Source organism: Armigeres subalbatus, chromosome 3 (assembly GCF_024139115.2).
Source record: "Armigeres subalbatus isolate Guangzhou_Male chromosome 3, GZ_Asu_2, whole genome shotgun sequence".
NCBI classification, from domain to species: Eukaryota; Metazoa; Arthropoda; class Insecta; order Diptera; family Culicidae; genus Armigeres; species Armigeres subalbatus.
The window spans coordinates 4,603,334-4,630,376 of NC_085141.1; the positions used below are offsets into that span (position 1 = coordinate 4,603,334).

General features: G+C 43.4%; 2 protein-coding genes across 2 annotated transcripts in view; one reads left to right on the top strand and one right to left on the bottom strand.

The window, feature by feature from the left end:
- Positions 1-10,727: 10,727 nt before the first annotated feature.
- Positions 10,728-11,198, bottom strand: LOC134221436 (uncharacterized). The gene has a single exon (XM_062700627.1). It carries the CDS (start codon positions 11,196-11,198, stop codon positions 10,728-10,730), a length of 471 nt encoding a protein of 156 aa, XP_062556611.1.
- Positions 11,199-23,580: 12,382 nt separating this feature from the next.
- The window catches only part of LOC134221437 (uncharacterized), a 133,404-nt gene continuing 129,941 nt past the window's right edge, over positions 23,581-27,043 (top strand). Inside the window, exon 1 of the mRNA XM_062700629.1 lies at positions 23,581-26,550. Within this exon, the coding sequence (XP_062556613.1) occupies positions 23,581-26,550 (2,970 nt within the window). The remainder of the gene's footprint in view (positions 26,551-27,043) is intronic.

A 27,043-nucleotide genomic window follows, 5' to 3' on the forward strand; every position in this document is an offset into this window, starting at 1 on the left:
CGCAAGTGAAAGATAAATACTCGGAGGACATGATTGGGTTGACACCGCGGCTGAGGACATCATGGATGCCTTGGTTGATTCGTTAGACTATTTTACTCAAACTCCAGGGAATTTGGAGATCTTACATCTCAAATGCCTGGATTTGAGATGCAAATGAAAGACAAATACTCGAAGGACATAATAGGGTTCATTCTACGGCAGAGGACATCATGGAAGCCTTGGTTGATTCGATAGAACATTTTACTCGAACTCCAGGACAATTTGAGATCTTTCAACTACTCAAATGCCTGGATTTGAGACGCAAGTGAAAGATAAATACTCGGAGGACATAATTGGGTTGATACCGCGGTATGGGACATCATGGAAGCCTTGGTTGATTCGGTAGACCATTTGATTCAAACTCCAGGCCAATTTGGAGATCTTGCAACATCTCATATGTTTGGATTTTAAACGCAAATGAAAGACAAATACTCGGAGGACATAATTGGGTTGATACTGCGGCTGGGGGCATCATGGAAGCCTTGGTTGATTCGGTAGACCATTTGATTCAAATTCCAGTACAGTTCGGAGATCCTAGAACATCATAATTTATTATCACACATGTTTCGTATATAGTTTACATTTATTTTAACAAGTTCACAGTAGACAAGATGCTTGAAAACATTTTCTGAAGCTTCATACATCCTGTAGTATAAAGTTGTTCCTAAAAGCACCGAATTATCATCGTATGTATAATAGGGATGCTCAAAATGTGTTCTTATGTTCCAGGTGATGTCTTTTATGTGTTATTTTATCATTTCCATCATCACTATATGAATAGATATCATTTTTGGTAATGAAATATAAGTATATCTCCAAAATCGCATTTTTCTAAATCCGTTGCTTTACTCCCACAGCTCTAGTGAAAAATTTAACACCCCTAGATACAATATTTTGCAATGTCCAGAAACTAGAAGAGATGGCTAAGAGGTTGGTGGAAAAACTGAGAAAATCGGTTGAAAAACCACTGAGATATAGCCATTTGAAAATTTAGTTACAACGATTTTCTGAACGAATGAATCCTTTAAGAAGGGTCACATCCACTATTGCTTCAAACTATCATTCAAAGAAGGATCCACTTCTACCGCTCCGGACAAATTTTTAATAAAGGGATCACACGCTTACTTACTTGATGGGCTACAGCTCTCCATCCTGGGTCAGTCGCTTCAGCTTCAACTTCAGTCCTCTTCAATTGCAAAAAGCCATCGTACGCTTTTCCGGCATACGAACAACGTGTCCAGCCCATCGTAGTGTGCCGTGTTGTATAGGCTTAACAATATTCAGCTCGTGACTTAACAATATCCAACTTATGATTCATGCGACGCTTTCAGTTAGGGAGCGTCCACAAATTACGTAACGCTTGGAGGGGGAGGGGGGGTTGAGCAAAGTGTGACGATCCATACACAATTTTCAGATGTTTCATACAAAAAGTGTGACATAGGGGGGAGGGGGGTTGTTCAAAATGATCAATTTTTGCGTTACGTAATTAATGGATCTTCCCTTACCGTTGTTCTGTTAACCGCCTAGTTTTGTGCGCAGCACCTTACGCTCAAACACTCCGAAAGCTTTCCGCAGCCTCCTTCAACGTCCATATTTCATGGCCGGAAGAATCAGAGTAGAGTAGAAATTTGTCTCCGTTTGCAGACTACGGGTCTTAAGTTGGTTACGAAGTCCATAATAAGCCCTATTTGCAGCTGCACACGCACCATTGCCATAATTCAAACAAACGCCTTATTTTATCAAAAGAATCACTGCTTTATTTCTGGCAAACTCCTACTTCCAAAAAAAGGAATTACATTTACTATTATCTTATTCCCGACAAACGGAAGCACGTCAATTATTGCTTTTTACAAGAAGCGCCTCGAATCTATATGAACAATCACAGTTATCATCCCTTTATGCACGGCTAATGCATGCTTCCTACGAAAGGATTATGTCTTTTCGATATTTTTATTATTATTATGTTGCGGGCAGCAACGACTATGTCCAAGGGCCTGACGATCCCTCCCCAGGCCATCTGCGAGTTGTGGGGCTTGCCTAGAATGTAGCGGGGTTTGACAGAGGGCCCTGTTAAATTCCTATAAAAAGCTGCATGTATCCGCAAGTAGGCCCCACCAAAGCGACCGTGTGCCGCTCAAAGCGCACAAGCCCAAGTCCTGGTGTTAGGTGGGACGCTTAGCAGCCCTGACACGACGGCCCTTCGACAAGACAGGATGTTTGAGCAGGCCCAATAGGCCGCCTGGAAAACCAATAATTACGAACAATAAAAGAGATAATGCGACTCAATATAATCGGCAAAGACCTAGGCGACAAACAAAAGATCACGATTGGAAGCTTGAAACATGGAACTTCAAGTCGCTAGGTTTCGCTGGTTGCGACAGGATGATCTACGATGAATTACATCCCCGCAACTTCGACGTCGTGGCGCTGCAGGATATTTGCTGGACAGGACAGAAAGTGTGGAAAAGCGGGCATCGAGCGGCTACCTTCTACTAAAGCTGTGGCACCACCAACGAGCTGGGAACCGGCTTCATAGTGCTGGGTAAGATGCGCCATCGTGTGATTGGGTGGCCTATGAACGCAAGGATGTGCAAGCTGAGGATTAAAGGCCGTTTCTTCAACTATAGCATAATCAACGTGCACTGCCCACACGAAGGGAGACCCGACGACGATAAAGAAGCGTTCTATGCACAGATGGAGCAGACATACGATGGATGCCCACTGCGGGACGTCAAAATCGTCATCGGTGATATGAACGCACAGGTAGGAAGGGAGGAAATGTATAGACCGGTCATCGGACCGGATAGTCTGCACACCGTATATAATGACAACGGCCAACGATGCATAAACTTCGGAGCCTCCCGCGGAATGGTATTCCGAAGCACCTTCTTTCCCCGCAAAAATATCCACAAGGCCACATGGAGATCACCTAACCAAGAAACGGAAAACCAAATCGACCACGTTCTAATCGACGGTAAATTCTTCTCCGACATCACGAACATACGGACTTACCGCAGTGCGAATAGTGAATCCAACCACTACCTCGTTGCAGTATGCTTGCGCTCAAAACTCTTGACGGTGTACAACACACGTCGAAGTCGGACGCCGCGGCTTGACATTGGGCGGCTACAAGACGGTAGACTAGCCCAAGAATACGCGCAGCAGCTGGAAGTGGCACTCCCAACGGAAGAGCAGCTAGACGCAGCGTCTCTTGAAGATGGCTGGAGAGATATTTGATCCGCCATTGGTAGCACCGCAACCGCTGCACTTGGCACGGTGCCCCCAGGTCAGAGAAACGACTGGTTTGACGGCGAATGTGAGCAGTTAATGGAAGAGAAGAATGCAGCATGGGTGGGATTGCTGCAACACCGCACGAGGGCGAACGAGGCATGATACAAACGGGGGCGCGGAACAGACTAAACTCGACTTTCCTGAGGAAAAAGCGCCATCAGGAAGATGGAAATCGTGAAGAGACGGAGCAACTGTGCCGCGCTAATAACATACGGAAATTCTATGAGAAGTTGAACCGTTCACGTAAGGGTCACGTGCCACAGCCTGATATGTGTAAGGACATAAACGGGAACCTTCTTACGAACGAGCGTGAGGTGATCCAAAGGCGGTGGCAGCACTACGAAGAACACCTGAATGGCGATGTGGCAGACGAAGATGGCGGTATGGTGATGGACCTGGGAGAACGCGCACAGGACATAATTTCACCGGCTCCGGATCTCCAGGAAATCCAGGAGGATATTGGCCGGCTGAAGAACAACAAATCCCCTGGAGTTGACCAACTACCAGGAGAGCTATTTAAACACGATGGTGAGGCACTGGCTAGAGCGCTGCACTGGGTAATTACTAAGATTTGGGAGGATGAGATTCTGCCGCAGGAGTGGATGGAAGGCGTCGTGTGTCCCATCTTCAAAAAGGACGATAAGCTGGATTGTAGTAACTACCGCGCAATTACATTGCTGAACGCTGCCTACAAGGTACTATCCCAAATTTTATGCCGTCGACTAGCACCAATTGCAAGGGAGTTCGTGGGGCAGTACCAGGCGGGTTTTATGGGCGAACGCTCCACCACGGACCAGGTGTTCGCCATTCGCCAAGTACTGCAGAAATGCCGCGAATACAACGTGCCCACACATCATCTATTCATCGACTTCAAAGCCGCATATAATACAATCGATCGGGACCAGCTATGGCAGCTAATGCACGAACACGGATTTCCGAATAAACTGACACGATTGGTCAAAGCTACGATGGATAGGGTGATGTGCATAGCTCGAGTTTCAGGGGCATTCTCGAGTCCCTTCGAAACCCGCAGAGGGTTACGGCAAGGTGATGGTCTTTAGTGTCTGCTATTCAACATCGCTTTGGAAGGGGTAATACGAAGAGCAGGGATTAACACGAGTGGTACAATTTTCAATAAGTCCGTCCAGCTTTTTGGCTTCGTCGACGACATAGATATTATGGCACGTAAATTTGAGAAGATGGAGGAAGCCTGCATCAGACTGAAGAGGGAAGCTAAGCGGTTCGGACTATCGAACTTCAAAGACGAAGTACATGATAGGAAGAGGTTCAAGAGAAGACAATGTGAGCCACCCACCGCGAGTTTGCATTGGTGGTGACGAGATCGAGATGGTAGAAGAATTTATGTACTTGGGCTCACTGGTGACTGCCGAAAATGATAACAGCAGAGAAATTCGGAGACGCATAGTGGCTGGAAATCGTACGTACTTTGGACTCCGCAAGACGTTCCGATGGAATAGAGTTTGCCACCGTACCAAACTGACAATCTACAAAACGCTCATTTGACCGGTAGTCGTCTACGGACACGAGACCTGGACGATGCTCGTGGAGGACCAACGCGCACTTGTTGTTTTCGAAAGGAAAGTGCTGCGTACCATCTATGGTGGGGTGCAGATGGCGGACGGTACGTGGAGGAGGCGAATGAACCACGAGTTGCATGAGCTGCTGGGAGAACCATCCATCGTTCACACCGCGAAAATCGGACGACTGCGATGGGCCGGGCACGTAGCCAGAATGTCGGACAGTATCCCGGTGAAAATGGTTCTCGACAACGGTCCGACGGGAACAAGAAGGCGAAGTGCACAGCGGGCAAGGTGGATCGATCAGGGGGAAGATGACTTGCGGACCCTCCGTAGACAGCGTGGTTGGCGACGTGTAGTTATGGGCCGAGCCGAATGGAGAAGACTCTTATATACCGCACAGGCCACTTCGGCCTTAGCCTGAATAAATAAATAATAATATTATTACTGTCCGGTGTTATATTTACTATTCGTGTTTTTTCAGCATCACTTAATCAACCAAAAAGAAATTTAGTGAACACAAAAAGCCAAACGTCCGTTACGTCAAACGACCGTTATGCCAAATAGCCTTTATGCCTAATGACCTTATGCGGGAATAGTTCGAAATCAAATTTTTGTTTATGCCAAATGTCTTAAAAATGCATGAAACGTCGAGACAACACCAGATATCAACGTTTCATGCATTTCTAAAACATTTGACATAAAAAAAATCAATTTCGAAAAATTTCTAAAGTACCAAAAAATATCTAAAAAAATTCAAAGCTTTAATAAAGTCCGATTGAGCTGAAGTTGTGCATAGGGTTTTTTCGAGGAGATGAAACTTCTGAGCACCATCCGTTTTTAAAATTCACAAGGTCGATTTTCATTTACACTGCACAGTTAAAACTGTGTTTTAATTATTTCGTCGCGTTGAATTGAAATAAAAACATAAAAAAATAAAAATAAAAATAAAAAATAAAAATAAAATGAAACTTTACTAAAATAAGCTAGAATCAGTGGTCCTTTCAATCAAGCTTTCATTTCGGAATATTTCAGAATATTTCTTATATTTCTTATAACTGAAGCGCCGAAGTTTGATAATTTCGAAATTTGATTATCCATGCTCCACCAAGGACATAATAATCCTCTTGAAGTTGAGTGTGTTAATCGCATTTCAATTGCGGTGTCATCGCTGTGTGGTCGGTCGTTCAATGGGACAAAGCAATTATAGTTGTTATGCGTTTGTTTTGCGTCGTACCAGGCAAAACACGGACACTTCAAACCAAAGTTTCTTGCTGAAATAGTTCCAATAGCACTTTGAAAAGTTCAGGAAACTGTCCTACTTGTCTTTCTCGAATTGGAGAAAATATGTTGACAGCAATAGTCTTGGCATTTTTTTGTTATTTTGTTGAGTCGCTTTTACAGCATAATCTGAAACAAGAATTTTGTTTTACCATATAAAAAAATGGATATTCGCAAAAAAAACTTCGAAAACTAACAAATTTATTCCCCAAATGTTTTCTTAGATACCGGTTATTATATAATTAGATGTTTTCCACTTGCTCGGGCAAAGTTGTATGTAGTATTTGGATCTCCTGTTATTTTCGTTTTAGCAAACATCGCCCAGTCGTTTCAAGCGACTATGCTTGTATGCTTCCGAACTTCAAGGAAATAGTTTCAAAATAGTTCCATTCTGGCGGTCTGAAACTTAAACAACTTGTAAAGCTGGCGAACCCCGGCTTACGATACAGCGCCATACAACTTCTGCAGCTGCAGAGCGATTGGCTGAGAAACACATTCAGCAGTAATGCATGCTACCTTTCCTGGCTGGCTGGTCTGGCGGACGTGTGGTGTTTGGAATCAGTCGTGAGCCTGTGAAGTGAATGTTTGTGTTGTGTGTTGCTCGAACAGATGTGCTGCATGTCGATGTCGAAGCAGATCGAATAAAAATTTTAATTAGATCTTTTGATTCGGATACCGGAGCCCATGCCAGAATGAAGCAGGCATGAGTGCATTGTTTCTATCTATTAGCAAGCATGAACTTTGGATCTCATTAAATTTATTTAGATACAGCGTTGTTGGTTGAATGGTAATTACCAATGCCTGTATCTCACCCTTTTCTGGATAGAATTTTGTCTCACACCTTTCCAGGATTCAATTCGAAACTCCATGATTCACCCAGTTGGGATCTCGGGCTGTCAGCGTTTAATCATAATCCATATAATAGTTTCAATCTTTCATTCTTTTGAATTTTGAATTCATTGGATAATTACAAATTGGTTTCGATTGTCATGCCAGTAGCGATTCGTTGTTTGCCCATCTCTTACTACCATCCGCTAAAAAGCAACCTTTCGGCTATGCTTTTTGCTCGCAAATACAGTTTCGTATGGATAATAAAGAAATGGATTTTACTTTTATCGAAAGGATTAATTCCACCACTCACGAACAATTCATTTCAATAACTTGGCAAATGGAAATTCGATATGCGATTCAATGACGAGAGAAAGTTTACCTTTTGTATTAAATTCTTCTCGGTGCTCGAAGCTCGCTAGTCTGATTTTGAGTCGTATATGCAAAACTATATTTGTTCTGGTAGGATGGGGAGGGAGGAATATTGCGAAGAAAAATCGTCCTCTTGTCTACGGGAACTGGAAAGTAATATCCGCTTGCTCACTTATCGAATAATGGAGTACATACAATGGATGGATTAATTATTTGTTTTATTGAATTTTTATCTCGAGGGATGCTGACTTTCTGAAATATAATTAAAAAGTTTTATGCGTTCACTTCAGAGTCTTTCAAAGATAAGTGGCTCGACAGCGACACCATGCCAAAGGAGGCAGGATTCAAATGCATCTTCTATCTTAGTTTAACGGGCATATGTAAGAAGTTCAGTGTTTCGGATGTTTGGGATGCGTGATATCTTAATATGTGGTTGGCAACTCGAACGTTCATTGCAGACCATTTTTATTCGACTAAGATACCAATTATTTGGCTAAAAATTTAACCAAATATGATCAAGAAATGGATGTTGGACTGTTATGGAACGTTGTTATGGAACGTACGCACGGTCAAGCAGTATGTCCAACATTGACTCCACCTCTCGTTTATTCAAACATCCATCAAGTTTTACCAACAGCGGCACGAACAATCAATTTATTCGACCAACAATATCACACACGAACGACCGAAGCACCAACTTGAGCACCAACCATCTAAAAATGTATGGGAGTTTGTGCAACTTCACTACAATTGCTCAAACATGTTCGGCGAACCTTGACTCCGCCCCGACAACTCAAACCAAAATCAAACCGTTTTAATTTTTTTCAACCGAGCCGCCAACTGTTAAATGATTGTTCAAACAACTTCACACTCGTTCAAACAAAGTAGCAACCGAAGCGATTTCTTGAGGGCGGAGTCAATGTTCGTCAAACTACTTCACTGGTGTGTTACATCAATTGTTTGCCTAACCGTTAAAACAAGAGTTTGTACAAGGACGGACAAACATTTTGTCAAGTCAATGGTCAGCCAAAATATTGATTTTGATTAAGAAAGGGTGAGGTAAAGGGTGTATTCGGTAGTAAAAAGGCAAAAACATATTTACTCGCCGAAATTTAACCGATTATCGGATTTTCTGGACATTTTCAGGGTATGAAAAACATCAAGGGGTCGTACACTTATTACGTAAGCATTTTTTCTGGGTTTTTCGACCCCCGCTCCCCCCAAAAGTGCTTACGTAATATGTGTACGGTCCCTAATGAGTTATGATTTACAACATTTGTTTTATTCGATTTCATCACCCATCCGGCAACCCACATGCGCGCACCTTCCTTATCACTCCACCCCGGCCGACCAAATCAAACTTAACACTAAAAAAAACTCAATAATAAAGATTTAAAGAAAAAGCTACATCGGTGCCCAATTCTGCCGGGCTTGAAATAAAAAAAAAGTTAGTGTGTGTGTCTTTACAAATATTGCAATTAGGGAATTTCATTTGAAACATATTATGGAATAGTGATGTAATGTTTCAATCACTTAGATCACTTGTCATAAGACGAGTTTGTACCATCCCATTCAACTCCACTACTTGATACCTTGACAGATACGTATTTCGACCTCAACAGTAAGGTCGTATTCAGTGTCTCGTACTTGACTCGACTTGAAGTGAAGACATTCCACTAAAAAGGTCAAAATAATTTTCTTAACTAACTTAGATGTTATTCATCGATTAGGACCAGCATGGTTCTCATTCTGGCGCAATAGATTTTTGATACTGCAGATTATGGGTTGTGGCCTGTGAAGGATGAATATCTGTACGAATCTGTTGTTGTTATGAATGATGAGAGAGTTTCACTTAACTGACAGCAAGTTAAGTCCATTTGGCGAACCCACATGGAAGGTTTAACTCTTTACAGATGAATCTGCAACCGCTCGATTCCCCCGAGCATGGGCCAGGATCTCGTCTGGCGACTCATTTCCCCTAGTAAGAGCCAGAATCTCGTCCGGCGGCTCTGTTCCCAGAGCAAGGGCTAACATCTAGCGAAACAGAAGGTTAATTGTTGACGATGATTGCGGGGTCGACCTCGATCGAGAGAAGACAGAGCTTCGAAATGAGAGGACGGCGTGAAAGGACGCGAATTTAGCTTCGCCTCAATTTGCACTAGTGCTGTGGTGAGTTCAGACTCTGTAAGGTTGGTGTAGCCAAGGGGAAGCAGGGTCTTGACGGATTTCTCCCAAGCTTCCCAGATTCCACCGATTGTGATATTTTTGGCGGATCGACGAAAGGAACATGCAAGGACTTGCAAGTGTTTTTGGTGTTGTTTGGGAAAAATGCGTTCGGACAGGCGATGCTTGGCTCGAAGTATAATGGGGTGCAAGAGAGAGAGAGAGAGATTTTTTCTAGCGAAATTTTTGTAATTTTACGAAACGAAATCAAGAAATCAGATTTCGCCATGCCTAAAATTCCGCGGAATTTCGTTTCGAACCACTTTAAACGAAGTTTTTCGAAATACCGCATATGCTTAGAGGATAGGATGCTTGAAGTCCTCCGACTCTGATGCGTCCGCCGAGGCGAATCATTCCTTCCTGCGACATGTACGGGTGGAACCATCGTAACTGCGACTTCCGTGAAACTGGAATCCCTTCCGATAAAGCTTTCCATTCATCGGACAGCTTAACTTTCTGGACTAGCCGAATGATGGTGAGAAATGAGCTCTTCCGTGGTGAAAAATCCACCTTTCCGATGCTCCTTCGGCATCTTGAGAAACTTGATCAAACGTTGCCATACAGCAGTACTCCGAATCAATTTAGAATAGTTCGAAAACTTGGCAACGTACTCATCGATGAACCAGAAACTATAAACTATTCTCAGCAATGTTTCCTGGTGTGATTCCTCTGGAGATAAGATCCGCAGGATTTTGAACACCTGGAACATGGCGCTACTGGAAACCTTCCGTTAACCGTTGAATTTTCGCGCACCTGTTTCCAACATACGAGCTCCAGGTAGATGGTGTAGCTGCTATCCACCGTTGCACACAAGTAGAGTCCGTCCAGACATGTGCAGGCAATGGGGGTCTGATGTCTTTCTCATCTTGTCACACATCTACGCAGTCAGCAGTGTACCACACAACTCTAATCTTGGGATTGTCTGACTCTTCAACGGTGCTACCTTCAATTTTGACGCGAACAGGTGCACTACCACCGTACCATGATAATCCACACTCCGAGCTTAGATACAACCTCCATATGCCTTCTCCGAGGCGTCCGAAAAACAATGGAGTTCTATCCGTGTTGCCTCCGGGATAATGACGCATCGGCTGATCCGGATCTGGTTGAGTATTGGAAGTTGTTGATGAAACAATCGCCACGTCTCACCACGTCTCAATCTAAGCGTTCTTGTTCTTCGTTCTTCAGAGTCCACAACATCTGCATAAACACCTCATACGCCGTAATCGCAGCACCGATGAGTCCTAGCGGATCGAAAAGGGTCGCGATAATAGACAGAACCTTGCGCTTGGTCAGAGTTTCTGCTTCATCTAACGGTGGAACGTTGAATTGGAATCGTAGAGTATCAGTACCCGGCATCCAAGTTAGACCGAGCGTATTTACCGATGGATCTGGATCAAGACAAATCTCCGCAGACGGTATTGCTAAATCTGCATCTGAAACTTCATGCAGCGCCTGCAGATGATTGGACGCCCACTTCCGGAGCTTGAATCCTCCAGACTTCATTAAACCTTGTAGCTGCTTTCTCAAATCTACCGTTTTGTCCACCTCGTTTGTACCAGTTATCCATGCAAGTGTCCTCTCTAACTGCCTTGGCAGCGAGCGGAAACCTCTCTTCCTCCTCATCTGAGAGCTGGTTTCGTGCCGTACGTGACAGTATTCAACTGAAACGCGCTGATTTCCTCCTCCGGTTATGGTCGCCACAAGATGGATTGCAAGTGTGGTGTGGTAGATTGGCCACGGAGCTCTGCATCCTTCGCTAATCTGCGCTCCGTGATCCGTGAAGACGACGAACTGCAATGCCCCTTGACTCGCCAATTCGACCCAAAATGTCTTCTTCCTTCGGCAACGAAACTGTATAACGGCCGTCCACCCCACGTCGGACCGTTCGAACAAAGTGCTCCTCGCAACGTGCTTCTTGTGGTGAATAGTTTTCGGTAACCCCGACCTCCTCGCAGGACCAAAATCGGGCTATTAATTCTTCAAGGCCTTCTGAAGCCGACACGTTGCAGCTGATGTTCAGCGATTGGTTGGAAACCGATGTTTTTCCACAACGACCCAACCGAAAACGGACTCATTAAGGGCCGGCAGTCGATCTCCCAACGAAATCTGCCACCCGCTTCTAAAGAAATTGAAGAATGATTCAATTCCCAGAGCCATATCCACACCCAGGGACACATTGAACGATGGATTGGCCAATTAGATTCCATTTGGGACGTTCCACTCCTCAATGTTGATCGATGAAGTCGGTAGGTTGACGGTTACCTTAGGTCGAAAGAGGAAACTCAAGTGCTGAGAGAATTCCGTCAGCCTCGATCGAACGGTGGCCTCAAGCTGCTGTCTAACCTTGGTAGCTGCCTGGCCAATCCCATGAATCTTGACATCTACCTTGCTGCGTCTGACCTTCATCCGTTGACTTAGGCTTTCAGTCACAAAGTTGCTCTCCGATCCAGAGTCTAAAAAGCGCAAGCTGGATAACGATGTCTACTGATGTCCTCAACGATCACGACAGCAGTCGCCAGCAATACATTTGCCTGTCGAGTAGATGCATGTCCCACAACCGTGTCTGCAGCCGCCATATTGGATACTTGGGGATCGAGTACACTAGGGTTGACACTTGAACACCCGAAGTAGATGGCTCCGTGCACGGAAATAAATGCATACCCACAGGCATGAATAAAAAATCATGAAATCATGAATCAGGTCAGTTCATGAAACCATGATTATAATTCATGATTTCAGGAACATTATTCATGGTACTAGGCATCCCTCATCAGTCGACAGTATGCATAACCGGTTATACTTCGGACACTCCATTCCCAAGAAGTAAGAACGGCTGAGAGGTTGCACGCTGGACTCTCGCTCAGTGTACTCAAGTTCGAATCCCCTGTTGAGCTTTTTTTTTATTCTGTCGATTTTAACAACCAAATTGTAACGCATTAGTTCCGTTACGTGAAAGGAAATTACGAAATCATGATTTATATTCATGGTGTAGGTATTTTCATGGCATGAAAACGCGACGGATTCATGGAATCATGAATAATTTTCTCATTTCTGGGAACGGGTTTTTACCCGTGTGGAATCGCAAACTTCTCTTGAAGCGGTGGATTTCGTAGGCTTTGTAATCACCGTTGGCTTCGATGAACTGTCCCTACCAGGCCTAAAGCACACCAACGAATGATGGCGGCTTTGGCAGAAACGACATGAGAATTTAGACCAGCACTCCTTTGCGTTGTGCCCAGGTTTGAAGCAATTGTGGCACAGCGAGTGGCTTCTGAGCACTCCTTCCCTTTCAAACTGCGGCATCCCTTGAAAAATGCTGCATTGGAACAGTAAGTGACTGACGCCGCATACTACACATCCTACCGTCTGAGTAGTGCTGAAGCTGGAAGCCTTGGATTTACTAGATTGCTGCCACTGGATAGCGCCTCTTGATTCTGCTACCTTCGCTGGAAGAGATTCCAGCATACGAATGCGCCGCTGAAGGTAATCGCTCAACTCCTCCACCGTGTCTTGTTGTTTGGTGGACGAAAACTCCTCCCATCCCCGTCGCGTAATCGGATCCAAGCGTGTAGTAAGCATGTTGACCAACAGCAAATCTCGATAATCCGCGGGCTGAACAATGTTGTCCAAGGTCTGCACTATTCTCTCGAAGCCGTCGACGAGTGTGTGCAGATCCGACGAGGACTCCTTCGTCAAACACGGAAGCTTGAACAGCGCTTGCACTTGGAGCTTCTTCAGATGCTTGCTGTTGTCATACCGCTTGAGTAGGAGATCCCAAGCGATCTTGTAATTGGCACTGGTGATCGGGAGAGAATCGATCAAGTTCTTCGGTTCCCCTTGTAGACACCCCTTGAGGTAGTAGAACTTTTCTACCTCAGGGAGATCCGCCTTGCCATGGATCAAGGAAGAAAAAAGATCGCGGAAGCTAAGCCACTCTTCCACGTTTCCACCAAAAGTTTGGAGCTTGATCTGCGGTAACCTGACATGATCAAGGTTTCCAACACCAGTCGCATTGTCGCACCAGTCGTTTGATTCAAGTCCACTGGCTCCTGCTTCAGCTTGACCTGGTCCAACAAAAACGCTTTCGTTTGGTAGAACGTTCGTTGAACTCCTGTCTCTCCTTTGTTAAAGGGTTCGCCTTTTCGTCGTGGATATCGTCCGTTTTGACCTCAATAAGGTACTCGGAGAGCTTCTCACGAAATTTGTCTAGCTTTTCTAAATAAACGGTGACTTGATTGAATGAGGCATCCTCAGGAAAATCTTCAACGAAACCCCAAATATCGTTGAAAGATTGCTGCACCTCCGTCAGTATTGCTAATAGCACCTAATACGTCGCAGCTTGGTTTCTCGACATGGCAGCAGTCGAGCGGTAGTTGATCGGTTGAAGAGTGAGGAGAAATGAGGCTGTAGTATCCTAAACGTCTTCACTTCGTCTGCACATATGCTACGCAGCAATGACGTAAAATCCGAGGTTCAAATTCCAACTCGTCGGCTTGGCGGCTCCAAATTTGGTCCAAATATAAGAAGTGTGTATCGAATTACGTGAAGAGGAGGAATAATGTGTGTAGTAAACCAAAATATTTGCTTCGACGGGACATATACCGTGCAACTCACCCAGAGAAAACAACGGCACAACAAATGCCCGTATCAAATTATAGTCGAACGTATCCAAATCCAAAACGTTCAATTTAAATAAGGCTCGATTATGTTAGCCTCGACAATCAACAGTAGCAGTCAGTGTGTACATCGGGAAGTAGTGGGATGAAAGCCAAGGAGATTAAATGTATTTAAAACGTGGAGTATCCAATGTCCTCGCTTCGGTAGACATACACTATGTGTTCACTAACCTGGAAGACGAACCACGTCACTGCCTCCTTGCTTGAGTCCACCCGAAACTGCACCAACGAAATTCTCGGCGTCTGGCCGTCTGGGTAGAAAGTACCTATGAGAGGTCGTAGAGTTCTCTGCATCTTTCTTAAGTAGGTGTCCAACTAACCATCCTTACCCTTCCTCAGCATTCGCAAGGACGTGGCCAGGACAGATCTCGACTATTGGAAAGTGCCTTGCTTCCATCTAAGAGAATGTGACTAGTCCCAAATCAATATCTGAGGTAACGGATGAAAGTAATGCTACTCACATACAATAGTCTTGGCTTGTACCACCTACGAATTTGTGCGAATTGCTCAAAGCTAATGCTAATGCTAATGCATAAACTGATACTAATTCATATCCGTTTTCCTTTTAAGAATAAATTATCACAAAACAATCAAGAAGGCGTTTGATGTGGCTTTACAGAACCCCGACAATATGAAACTTAGATTTTGGATATTTGTGTAAAAATTTCATACGAGAAAGACAAAAAGAACGCAGAACATTGATCGACGACGATTAACATGAAAACGGCAAAGCGCGTCTAATAGAAATTTTCAAGAGCCCGTACTTCTTGCATTCTCCAGTGGACAACGTCTACCGACAGCATCTTGCAAAAGAACAGAAGCAGAAAAACTAAGCCAACTTGGAAAACCCATTGTATAACTTCACTGTTGGTGGTCCCTCCAGCTTGAAACGCAATGTGGTTGAATCTTCTCCTCTACAGGGTGGCTCCCTCTATCGTCCGTTATATTTATGATAGTCGCGCTACAACTAGGACCACACCAAGGTAAGTCGTTATCTAGTTTGAAAGGAATTAATCAAAACGAAAGAGAGGTTATTTAGAACAAAGTAAGGGGCTTCGATCGCTTTTTCCGGTACATGGAGCCTCCGTACAGCGCCGATAAGTTCACAAAACCATAAATAATTCGCTTGGAAATAAGCCGCCGCCGCCCGTTCGAAGTTGTTTATTGTCACGTAGAAACGGAACGGCAATCCTGGTACGGATATCCGCATAAAGTACCAGCAACTGGAAGCCCATCCACCGTCAATATCGCAATCAATTCCACCATAACGCATTCATTAAGCAGATAATGGCCCCCGGGCTGACTGGCAGATCTTTCGCTCTGCTGAATTCGTTTACAAATTGGTCCTGCTGCTTCCTGCGGCAGAGAGACTGACTGCGTTCTGCAGTTCTGCACTCACTCTTCGCCAATTTCGACGTCTGGTTGCTCGCACTTTCCACGCACATCGAACGATTTAATTGAACCCAAAATTCGATTCAATTGGCAATGGCGTGAGGGTGTGATTTTTTTTCAGCGTATAAAAATCTAGGAACTGGTTCCAGGGGGAGAATCTACACAACACGTCGCAAAATGTACCATTTTTTTTACATTTAATCGCCTGATTTATTGATTCGACAAAGAGCTAATGTGTTTACGGTGACGCGGCTTATCTCGCCTGCTTGACTTGTGAACGCGTGACTTCTGTTTTTGCTTCTACCATGCGGAAAGGTGTATCGAAAAGCCATGCGATTTGTTTTACAACTCCGATCCATCCAGCCCAGTGAATTGTGGTGATGTTTATTTGCGCGTGTGTGTAATTGGGAAAAGCGCAATCATCGTTAGTTGAATAAATCTGTTTGCTTTTTTTTACCATAACCCGATGTTAGTCACGTGATTTATAGTTTCATCTATTTATCGTCCTGTTATGGAATCATATTGCTGAATCCATTTAAGCGGTGGAACAACTCATGATTGATACTATGCTGATTATTTGAACAAGCTGGGAGGGCATACAGGCTCTTCAACCTCAACCTACCTACCAACCTATTTGTTAAATTTCCATGTTTTTCATATCATGCTTCGATATGAACGCAGAAAAAATGAACAAACCACTCAATCACAGAACACGCCACAGCGAAACCACACATCAACCATGCAATTAATTTAGTTTTCTATGTTCCACTGCATTGTTCAAACACGTTTTCACGTGCTGTAATTACATTCCCCAACTGGGACATGTCCGTCCCGCAGCTTTGTATTCTATTCAGCATTTGTACAATATTATTTATTTTTATTTTTATGTGAGATATGAGAAGTTAATACTTCCCTTTACCAGTCACCTTTAGTTTGGTCTGCTTTGCGGTCACTAACTTTACAAATGTGTTACGACAGCCCACTTGCGGTATGGAAAAAAGAGTTTGCTAAATACTGTAGTTACGCATGTTTATAACATATTATTTGATTTATTGTAATATAAACATACATATTTTCTAAATTCATTTATTTTACTTGGAGCAAAGTCAATCAAAACCGTTTTATCCAATTAGTTAATTTTATTAACAACGTTTATGTACACGGAATTTGGAAAGTTCGCGAATGCATTCATTTGGTTTGGCTTTCACTCCGTAATGCAATGACAATTTTGAACTGAACGGAAATTACCCATTTAAAATACCTGATCTGGGCTAAAGAGAGATAAGATATTGATAATCATAATTGGTAACACGTAAAATGTCAGTAAATGCGTTCGAGACGGATACTTAGATGGTGATTAAGAATTTCGAGAATAATTTTTCAACATCGGTTTCCCCTATTTTTGCACATAATTCTAATAGGCACAAATCTGGTTTACTTAAAAATAAAGACACTAGGGTAGCCGTACCCTTAGTGAGGTAGTGGGGTTTTATTGAGATTTTTCATAATTATACACTTTACGATGGTTTCAGTTGACGTGTCGTGCTTTAAATATCCTGTCAAATACAACTTATTCCAAGATTTCGTCCAAAAAACTATTGAAAACAATGATTTTCCTTAACAAAATTGATTCCCTTGCACCTATAGTGGTGCAACTGTACCAATAGTGGCGAGTCTCATAAGAAATCAATGGATAGGACCACTATGGGAACCAAAATTAATTTTTACCGCCACTAAAGGAACAGTGTACCCATTAGTGGTGCAAGCGATATTTGGTAGCTGTTGTTGTACATTGGCTAAGGCATTAAAATTTTAAATTTCTCATAATTATCAATTTAAAAAAATATTTTCTTCTGTTGATCTACTAATACCTCCACTATTGGTACCGTTACCCTACTTTCTTCTTTTTTAACCGCGGAAACGGCATTCAATTTACACGATTTCAAGTAAGACAGTCAAAACCAACCTGTCCGACTATTTTTAATCACTTTTGCTGGTTTACCGTTTCGGTAGAAAACTTTCTTGAAGGCCCATCAGCTTATAAAAGCATGCTTCCGGAACATTTTCAAAAATGTTGATACTTATCCAGTTTTCCGCGATAACGCCCGCCAACTTCCTTCTGGATAGTTTCAAATGTGACGTTCCTGGAGGTCAGCCGCACTCGCTGTTCTGAGTTTTCTGAACAACAGAGGAAACGTTTCCCGATTAAAACAAACCCTATCCTTCCTATGGGCTTGAAAGAGAGAGGTGATTAAGCGTCAGCAACCCTTATGTGGTAAATAAGCAGCTGTGGATGCAATAGATCCATACTTTTCATTTGCAGCATTGCTCATATTTTTCCTTTTCACTTCTTTCTTCTTCCTTTTTTCTCTTTTCCTTCCAGCGTCTTCTCCCTTCTTATTTCTCACTTCTCGCATCTTACTTCTCACTCGTCACTTCTCACTACAGTAATTTCCCGATTTTATCACCCCCTTGGTTAACTTTTGGGATGTTAAAACTGGAAATGTATATTCAATTTTTTAATTTCTTTTCACAAATTTGAATCAGTTTATACCTAATGACCATTCGGCTTGATGTCCTTTCGGTCTAATGGCCATTCGGCCTAATAACCCAGCATCGGTCCCACCTTCTTGGAAAAACATGTTTCCGAAACAATTCCAATAATTTTGATTCCCATATTGCCAGGGTTTCTTTTAAATGAGTTTGTGGTCACTATAGGGCCCAACCTATTCCGGAATGTCCGCTCCGAGATCAGGTGGTCCTAATACGTTGTGAAGTCATAATCCTCGAATTTTCTACGAAACTGGTAACTCAAGATACAAGAAATCATCATTTGGTTTCTATAACATCAAATTATCCATTTTTAAGACATGGCCTATGTAGCAAATCCGGAATTCCGCTAACCAAGTAATTCGAATCGGTTCTATGTGGCACTGATCGGTTAGAAGACGAATTTCTAAATACATAGCAAACGGAAACGTCCAACTCAGTTGAAAACTGACGAAGGTATGATCATACAAAGAACGTGGGTACCCGGGCACCCTGTTAGTACATTACGGGGTAATTATATTCAGAAGCCCCTCCTCAAGCCCCCGCCTTACTGGATTTTCGTTTTGATATCACCCAAATCTAAATTTTGCCGTTTTTGAAGATGTTTAGAACCTCAAAAAATTTTCACTTGAAAGCGTAAAAGGTACCCGGATACCCGGTTCGTAACATAAGGGTTAATAAGATTTGACGAACCATTCAGCTCTGCTGTTCGCATCATATGGGCATGGTAATTGGACGCATAATTGTACGACGCAGCAAAATGAAAATAGAGAATGTTCGTGTCAAAATGGGAACATGTCAAAGGAAAAGGATTCCTATTCCCACATGCGTTATAAAAAGTGTTTTTAAAAAAGAATCATATTGTCGCGCTCTTCTAAAAGAATCAAACATACAGAAATCTTTCAGCTAGGTAAATACATTGTTTGAAAGAAGGGATCATATCTGCCCTTTCCTTAAATCGAGTAAATGCCCAAATTGAAAGAAGGAATCATATCCTCTCTCTTGTCTTCTGCCGGGCAAATAGTTTTTATGAAATAAGGAATCATATCCTCCCCTGCCTTAAACCGAGCAAATATCTGATGGAATCATATCCTCTCTTGCTTCCTGCCGGGCAAATGCGTCCTTTCAAAGAAGGAACATATTTACCCGAACGAATGCCCTACCTTACAAGAGGATTCATATCCTCACGTTTTCTGCTGCCAGGAAAATGAACCATTCTGAAAATGGGAAATATCTTGATTTGCCTTAAAACGAGCAAATGCCCTAATTGAATTTTTGTTCAAATCTTCATTAGAGTGATTTTTTAATAAATATTAAGTTCATCACTGCCTAATTGAAAGAAGGAATCATATCCTCTCTTTTGTCTTCTGCCGAGCAAATATATTTTGTGGAATTAGATATCATATCCCCCCTGCCTTAAACGGAGCTAATATCTGACTTGAAAAAAGAACCGAGCAAATGTATGTACTGAAAGAAGGAATCATATCCGTTCTTTCTTTCTGTCGGGGAAATGCATGCTTTTAAAAAAGACAATGTCTTACTTGAAAGGGAGCTTCATATCCACACCTTTCCTGCTAGATCATATCTGAGGAACTGAGCAAACGCATGAATGGGAAGCAGTAATCATATTCTTTCTTGCCTACTACCGAGCAAAAGAGCCATTTTGAAAAAAAAAGGAATAAATCTTTGCTTGCTTTAAATCGAGCGAATGAAAGAAGGAATCATTTCCCCTTTTGCTTTCTGCCGAGTAAAAGTATCGTGTCCTGTCAAAGAAAGAATCATATCTCCCCTTACCTTAAACCAAGAAAATGCCCAAATTGAAAAAAGGCATCACGCCTTCTACCGGGCAAACGTATTCTTCAAAAGCAGGGCTCATATCTCCCGTGGAGGAATCATATCTCGCTTAACTTTTCAAAGGACCTAAGTAACATTTTTTCCATAAATTAATTTGAATACTGCAATCAATAGCTTTCATGTTGTTCTGTTGATTGCGCTATTCAAATTAATTCATGAATAAAATGTTACTTATGTCCTTTTGAAAAGTTAAGCGAGATATCTTCCCTTGCCTTCTTTCAAAGAAGGCAACATGTCTTCCTTTCCTCAAACCGAGCAAATGTCCAAATTAAAAAATGGAATCATATCGTCTCTTGGCTTCTGGGGGAATTTATTCTTTGAAAGAAGCAATCATACCCTCTCAAAAGGACAACAGGTCGTAGGTCAAAAGGTCAAAGGTCAAATGGTCGAAAGGACAAAAGGTCGAAGGGTCAAAAGGTCAAAGGGACAAATGGTCGAAAAAAAATCTCAGTCAAAAGGTCGAAGGATAAAAGGTCGTAGGTCAAAAGGTCGAAAGTGCAAAAGATCGAAAAGACAAAAGGTCGAAATAAAAAATTTGAGTCAAAAGGTCGAAGGACAAAAGGTCGAAAGGATGAAAGGTCGAAAGAACGGTTGTATGACAAATGTTCGAAGGGCAAAAGGCCTAAAGGACAAAAGGTCGAAAGTCAAAAGGTCGGAGGGTCATAAGGTTAAAAGGACGAAAGATCGAAAAATTAAAGATTGAAATAACGGTTGCAGGACAATAGGTCGAAAGTGAAAAGGTTGCAAATCAAAAGGTCGAAAGTCATAAGATCTAAGGTCAAAAGGTCTAATGTCAAAAGGTGAGATGGAATAAGAGGTGGAAATTACAAAAAAATAGGAAAAACGTCGAGTGTTAACCAACCATTCTTCTGCACATTTATGTTTCATTTGGCTTCATCTGATAATATTTCATTGCCCTTCTTTTAATCATAGGCTTTTCTTTCGAGTTTCGTATATTTATATTGTTTGTAGGACAATAGACCGAAGGACGAAAGGTCAAAGGACAAAAGGTCGAAGTTCAAAAGGTCGAAAGTACAAAAGGTCGAAACAAATAATCTAAGTCAAAAGGTCGAAGGGTCAAAAGGTCGAAAGGACAAAAGGCCTAAAGGACAAAAGGTCGAAACAAAAAATCTGAGCCAAAAGGTCGGAAGACAAAAGATCGAAGGTCAAAAGGTCGAAGGTCAAAAGGTCGAAAGGACGAAAGGTCGAAACAACAAGTCTGAGTCAAAAGGTCGAAAGAACAAAAGGTGGAAGGGTCAAAAGGCCGAAGGGACAAGATGTCGAAACAAAAAATCTGAGCCAAAAGGTCGAAGGTCAAAAGGTAGATAGGATAAAAGGTCTAAAGGTCAAAAGGTCGAAGGGACAAAAGGTTGAAACAAAAAATCTGAGTCAAAAGGTCGAAAGTAAAAACGTCGAAGGAAAAAAGGTCGGAAGTAAAGAAGTCGAAAGAACAAAATATAGAAATTGTGATTGTTGAACAAAAGGTCGAAGGCCAAAAAGTCGAGTGTTAATCAACCATTCTTTTGCACATTTATGTTTTACCTGATAATATTTCATGGTTGAATTTTTTCTTCTTTTAGTCATAGGCCGTTCTTTTGAGATTCGCATATTTATATTTATTTGTGTTTAATTTTCAATGTTGATTTTTCTTTCCTTTGTTCATAACCTTTTCTTTCGATATTCGCATTTTTATACCGCATATGAAATGTTGAAACATAGGTTATTCATCAGAGGTTTATTGTCAAATCAATATTTTTATCAAAGTATTGCTAGGCTTTATTAACTTTAGTCGTAATTAATGAAAATAGTTCTTCACTCATTTTCAACAAAATGATAATTCAAAATATATCATTCTAGCTTAACATACTTCTTATGACATTTTAATGTGCTCGAAAGACGATACGTTTTTGTTCTCAAAATTTGTTCTAAAGTAACTGTTGGAGCCGGACCCGACAATAACCAAACAAAATTGTTATAAGATATTTTCCATTAATTAATATGCCCATACACTACCCCATTTGTTGAACTACATTTCAATTAGTATTGCTTTCATGCGAGAGCGCTGAGAAGAGCGCATATTGAGCAGCGTCCACCGCCTGTGGACTGCTGAGTAGGTAGGAAATACAATATTACAAACTTCTAAATCAGTTCCAAATAATATACGAAGTCAAACGGACGTACGGTCGATCTCAGTGTCGTTATTCCCTCTATCACACATCACGGTCAAGGGAAATTAATTTATCCAAATTACGCTTTCGCGGTGGGAATTTTGGTGGTGTTTTAGTCAAGTGCATCAGTCGGACCTTAGCGAAAAGGTGGAAGAGCCAAGGTGGCCTATTTCTGAAGAACTAGTGCGTTTCCTGGACACAAAGGGCTTGTGGTGACCCAAGCCTCTGGTCAGTACTCCCGTGTGTGTTTAGTACCGGACTTGATGCTTTTCGGTGGCTGCTAAAGCAGCGAAGAAAGTCCTTCGAAATCAGGCATAGTTCGTGCTCGAACATTTTTGGTCCTTCGAACCGGATCGAAGGCCAAACCGCGGTCGGAAAGTGCTATAAAGTGCCGGTGAAGAACAAAGTGCTGACCAGACACGCTGGTCAATTGTGTGGCCATTGTACATTGGCAAGCAAGCGCCATCGCGCTCGGAGGTTGCTACCAAGGCGGGTACACCTCGATAGTGTGTGGAGAGAAACAAAACGATCGCAGTGAAGGTGATATTGCGCACGCTCGATAGCAACACGTTTTTGGCTAATTGATGAGCCCGCAATTAAACGATTTAATAGTGTGACCACTGTTAGTAGACGAAGAAAATTTGGTGTGTTTCGTGGAAGAACTTTTCCGCTTGAGAGAGTGTCAAGGCGGACACTACTCTGTTGGTGCAGGAGAAGACATTTTGTGACCATCTTAGGTTCATCTGCGGTCATCAAGCAGGTGATTGAACCCCCAATTGCCATTCTCACCGAAGCCATTTTTAACGCTGGTAAAGCGTTCCTCTCGATCAAGGCTACTGGCGGGAAGCTGTTTGCCGGTGTGTGGTGGTGCTAATATCACTACTGGGATTGGAGCGACCATCTGCAACAACAACCCGGTGAGTCAGTTCCATTATTCTATGCATGTGGCTTGCAGTAGCGTTACCAAATATTGAAAGATTATTCCAACCAAATTGAATTCAACTTCATTTGGTTGATGAAAGTTGGGTGACTTTTTTCCGAATTTGTTAAGTCATTGTGGCAATTGGTGGGAAACGGTACACAATTCAAGTGGAAACCGTTCGCGCCCTTGATTGTGTTGCCGCGTAGGATTGGGTCTGTTCGCGACGGGAAGGAGCAATACGTTCGATTAAAACAACCCTCTCCCGTCGATTTCTTCGTCGCGAAGGCCAATACACCGCGACGGGAAGGATCTGATTCGTTCGATTGTGTGTTCGCCTCGCCGGTTCGGTTTCACGAAGAAACGAGTAGCTCGTGCAGGGAAGGAGATCCGTTTCGATTTGCTACCGTTTCCGTACGTTTCCCGTGTTTGTGTGCTCGTCGACAATGCCGCCCAAGGAAGAAAAAATCCTCGCGGATAAGGTGGTCCAGCGGCAATCTTTGATCGCTATGCGAAAAGCGGTTGAGAAATTCATCGCTGAATTCGATCCAGTGCGTGACAGGTGCCAAGTGCAAGTGAGAATCGACTCCCTAGACAAAGTGAATACTGCGTTTGCGGAGGTTCAGGATACAATCGAGCGTCTAGATAGCGAAGATCTGGAAGAACATCTTGCCGAAAGAGTAGATTTCGAGCATCGGTATTGTACCGCAAAAGGATTCCTGCTTTCGAAACTCCCCACCGAAGGTAATCAAGCGCAACTGAACGCCTCGTTTGCTGCTCCGCCTGTCAACTTCCACCTCCGCTTACCGCAGATCGACCTCCCACGTTTTAATGGCGATTTCTCACGTTGGTTGTCGTTCCGTGATACATTTTCGTCCATGGTTCACTCCAATGCGGACATACCAACGGTTGCCAAACTGCAATACCTTTTGCAGTCTCTGGAAGGGAACGCAAAAAAGCCCTACGAGTCGGTCGATATCGAAGCCGACAATTACGCTTGCACTTGGGACGCACTCCTCAAGCGATACGACAACCGTCGATTCCTCAAGCGGCAACTTTTCCGGGCACTCTACGATTTACCAGCGGTGAAGCAGGAGTCTGCTAATCGCATCCACAGCCTGATCGACGATTTCCAGCGCCATGTGAAGGCCCTGAAGAAGCTGAACGAACCTGTGGAGCACTGGGACACACCGCTGGTGAATATTTTGTCGTACAAGCTGGACCAACCCACTTTGCGAGCCTGGGAGGAGAAGACTAGTACGCAGGATGACGTGAAGTATGAGGAGCTGGTAGAATTCCTCTATCAGCGCGTACGAGTGCTGAATTCAGTAGGCTACGAGCACCATCAGCATCCAACGCCGTCGGCAAAGGTGGCCGGCAACATTCCAAAACCCACGAAAATCAAGTTCGCAGCCAACGCCGCTGCATCCTCCAATTCCTCCTCACCATGTCTACTGTCTTGTTCCGACAATCACGTCCTACGCAACTGCCCTATCTTCCTCGGGAAGGATGTACGCCTTCGCCGAGAATTCGTCACGTTGAAGCGGTTGTGTTGGAACTGCCTGTGCAGCGGACATCAGTCGAAGAAGTGTACGTCGAAGTTCTCATGTCGTACGTGCCACGAAAGACACCATTCGCTGCTTCACGATCCTGCTTTATCCAAGTCGTCATCGAGTTCAACCGTGTCATCTACTATTCCCGTTCAACAACCGTCTCCGTCCACTAGTGTGGGCACCCGGAGCTCCGCTCCTCCCAATGTCAGCATGGCAGTCCGAACTGCATGCAATACTGTTTTGTTGGAAACGGTTGTCCTCAATGTCGTTGAAGATCACGTAAACGAGTACCAGGCAAGGGCCTTACTAGATTCGGCTTCAATGTCCAACTTCATTTCAAAGCCACTAGCAAAGCTGCTGTTCAACCCCCGTTCGAAAGTGGACATATCCATAGCAGGGATCGGCCTCTCCACGCACAGTGTGAAAAGTGCAATTACCGCCACCATCCAGTCGAGAACACAGGAGTTTTCGACGAAGCTACAGTTCCTCATTCTAAAAACTCCTTCGGCACAGTTGCCGACCATACCACTCAACATCTCGTCGTGGAACATTCCCAGGGTTGGTCTCGCCGACCCTCAGTTCCACATCCCAGGGAGGATAGACCTCGTTATCGGCAGTGAAGCCTTCTGGGAGATTCATAGTGGTCGGAAGATTCCGTTAGGGGACGGACTTCCATGGTTGACTGAAACACCATTCGGATGGGCTGTCGCTGGCACCGCATCCAGTCAACACAATTGTATTCCTCGGATCTGCAACCTTTCTACGAAAGATGATCCGTTAGAAGCTACGCTTCAGAAGTTCTGGGAAATCGAGGACATCTCTGACGGACCAGCACTATCCGTTGAAGAAGATCGTTGTGAGAAGCACTACGTAGCTACTACCACCCGTGATCCTTCTGGAAGGTATATCGTCGGTCTTCCTCGAACCGACAATCCCGATTTGGTCCTAGGAAGCTCAAGGGATATCGCAGATCGCCGTCTTATGAGTGTCGAGCGGCGTCTCGAACGTGATCCTGCCACCAAGGACGCATACCATCGTTTTATGGACGAATACCTCCAGTTAGGGCATATGAAGAAGCTTGTCGATCCGGTAGACGACGATCAACCGCACTGCTACATACCGCACCACGCCGTCTTCAAAGAGTCAAGCACGTCTACAAAGGTTAGGGTCGTTTTCGATGCGTCGTGCAAGACATCCTCCGGATATTCATTAAACGACACACTCTTGGTTGGACCAGTCGTTCAGGAGGATCTGCTCTCCATCGTGCTGCGTTTCCGCATTCACTGCGTCGCTGTTGTCGCCGACGTGGAGAAAATGTATCGGCAGATGCTCCACCCTCCGGAAGACCGTAAATTCCTTCGGATTCGCTTCCGGACTAACTCCAATGATCCTATTTCCACCTATGAGCTGCAGACGGTGACCTACGGCACCGCGTCTGCTCCATACCTTGCAACGAGGACTCTGCAGCAGATTGCACGCGACAATAGGCACCAGTTTCCAGCTGCAGTAGATCCAGTCATTTACGATTTCTACGTCGACGACTTCCTTTCGGGCGCTGATGACGTAGAATCTGCAATTGAAGTGAGGCAACAAGTGACATCGATGTTGAAGACTGCAGGCTTTCCAATCAAGAAATGGGCATCGAATGTTCCGGAAGTTCTTCATGGTGTTCCTTCGGAATATTTAGCCGTTCAACCGCTGCATGAACTTCAGGACGAGCAGTCAGTTTCAACCCTGGGTCTCGTGTGGGAGCCGAGAACCGACGCACTACGGTTCAAAGTCCAACTACCTCCACCGGCCATAGTCCTGACAAAGCGAAAAGTGATGTCTTACATCGCGCAAATCTTCGATCCACTTGGTCTTGTGGGTCCTACAATTGTGGTGGCCAAACTATTCATTAGGGCAGTTCAAATTTCAAAAATGTTCGAAAATTCCAACTCCCATATGTCTATTAGCATCATTTTGATAATATAGGAGTCCTGGCAAAATTTCAGGCAATTCGGTGGCCATTTAGGGGTGGCGCGAAGTCAATTTATGTTTATATGGAAATTTGTATGGGAAAAACTTAAAATTAATTCAAATCCCCCTACAACTCTTAAATCGTGATGAATTCAAGTAAACATCCCCAACCTCTATTTTTGGAATCTATTTGAGCTCAACCAGTGGGTAACTCATTAATTTTGATTTATATTTCCACTGCTACGTTGAGGCTAATTACACCATTTTAGCCATTTATCACATATTCACACTGTCAATAGAACCGTTCAATCCACTCATAACTAATGCGTTATCCAGAGGTCTCATTTATATAGATTTAAAAAAGGGTGGTTGGGGATGTTTATTTAAATTCATCACG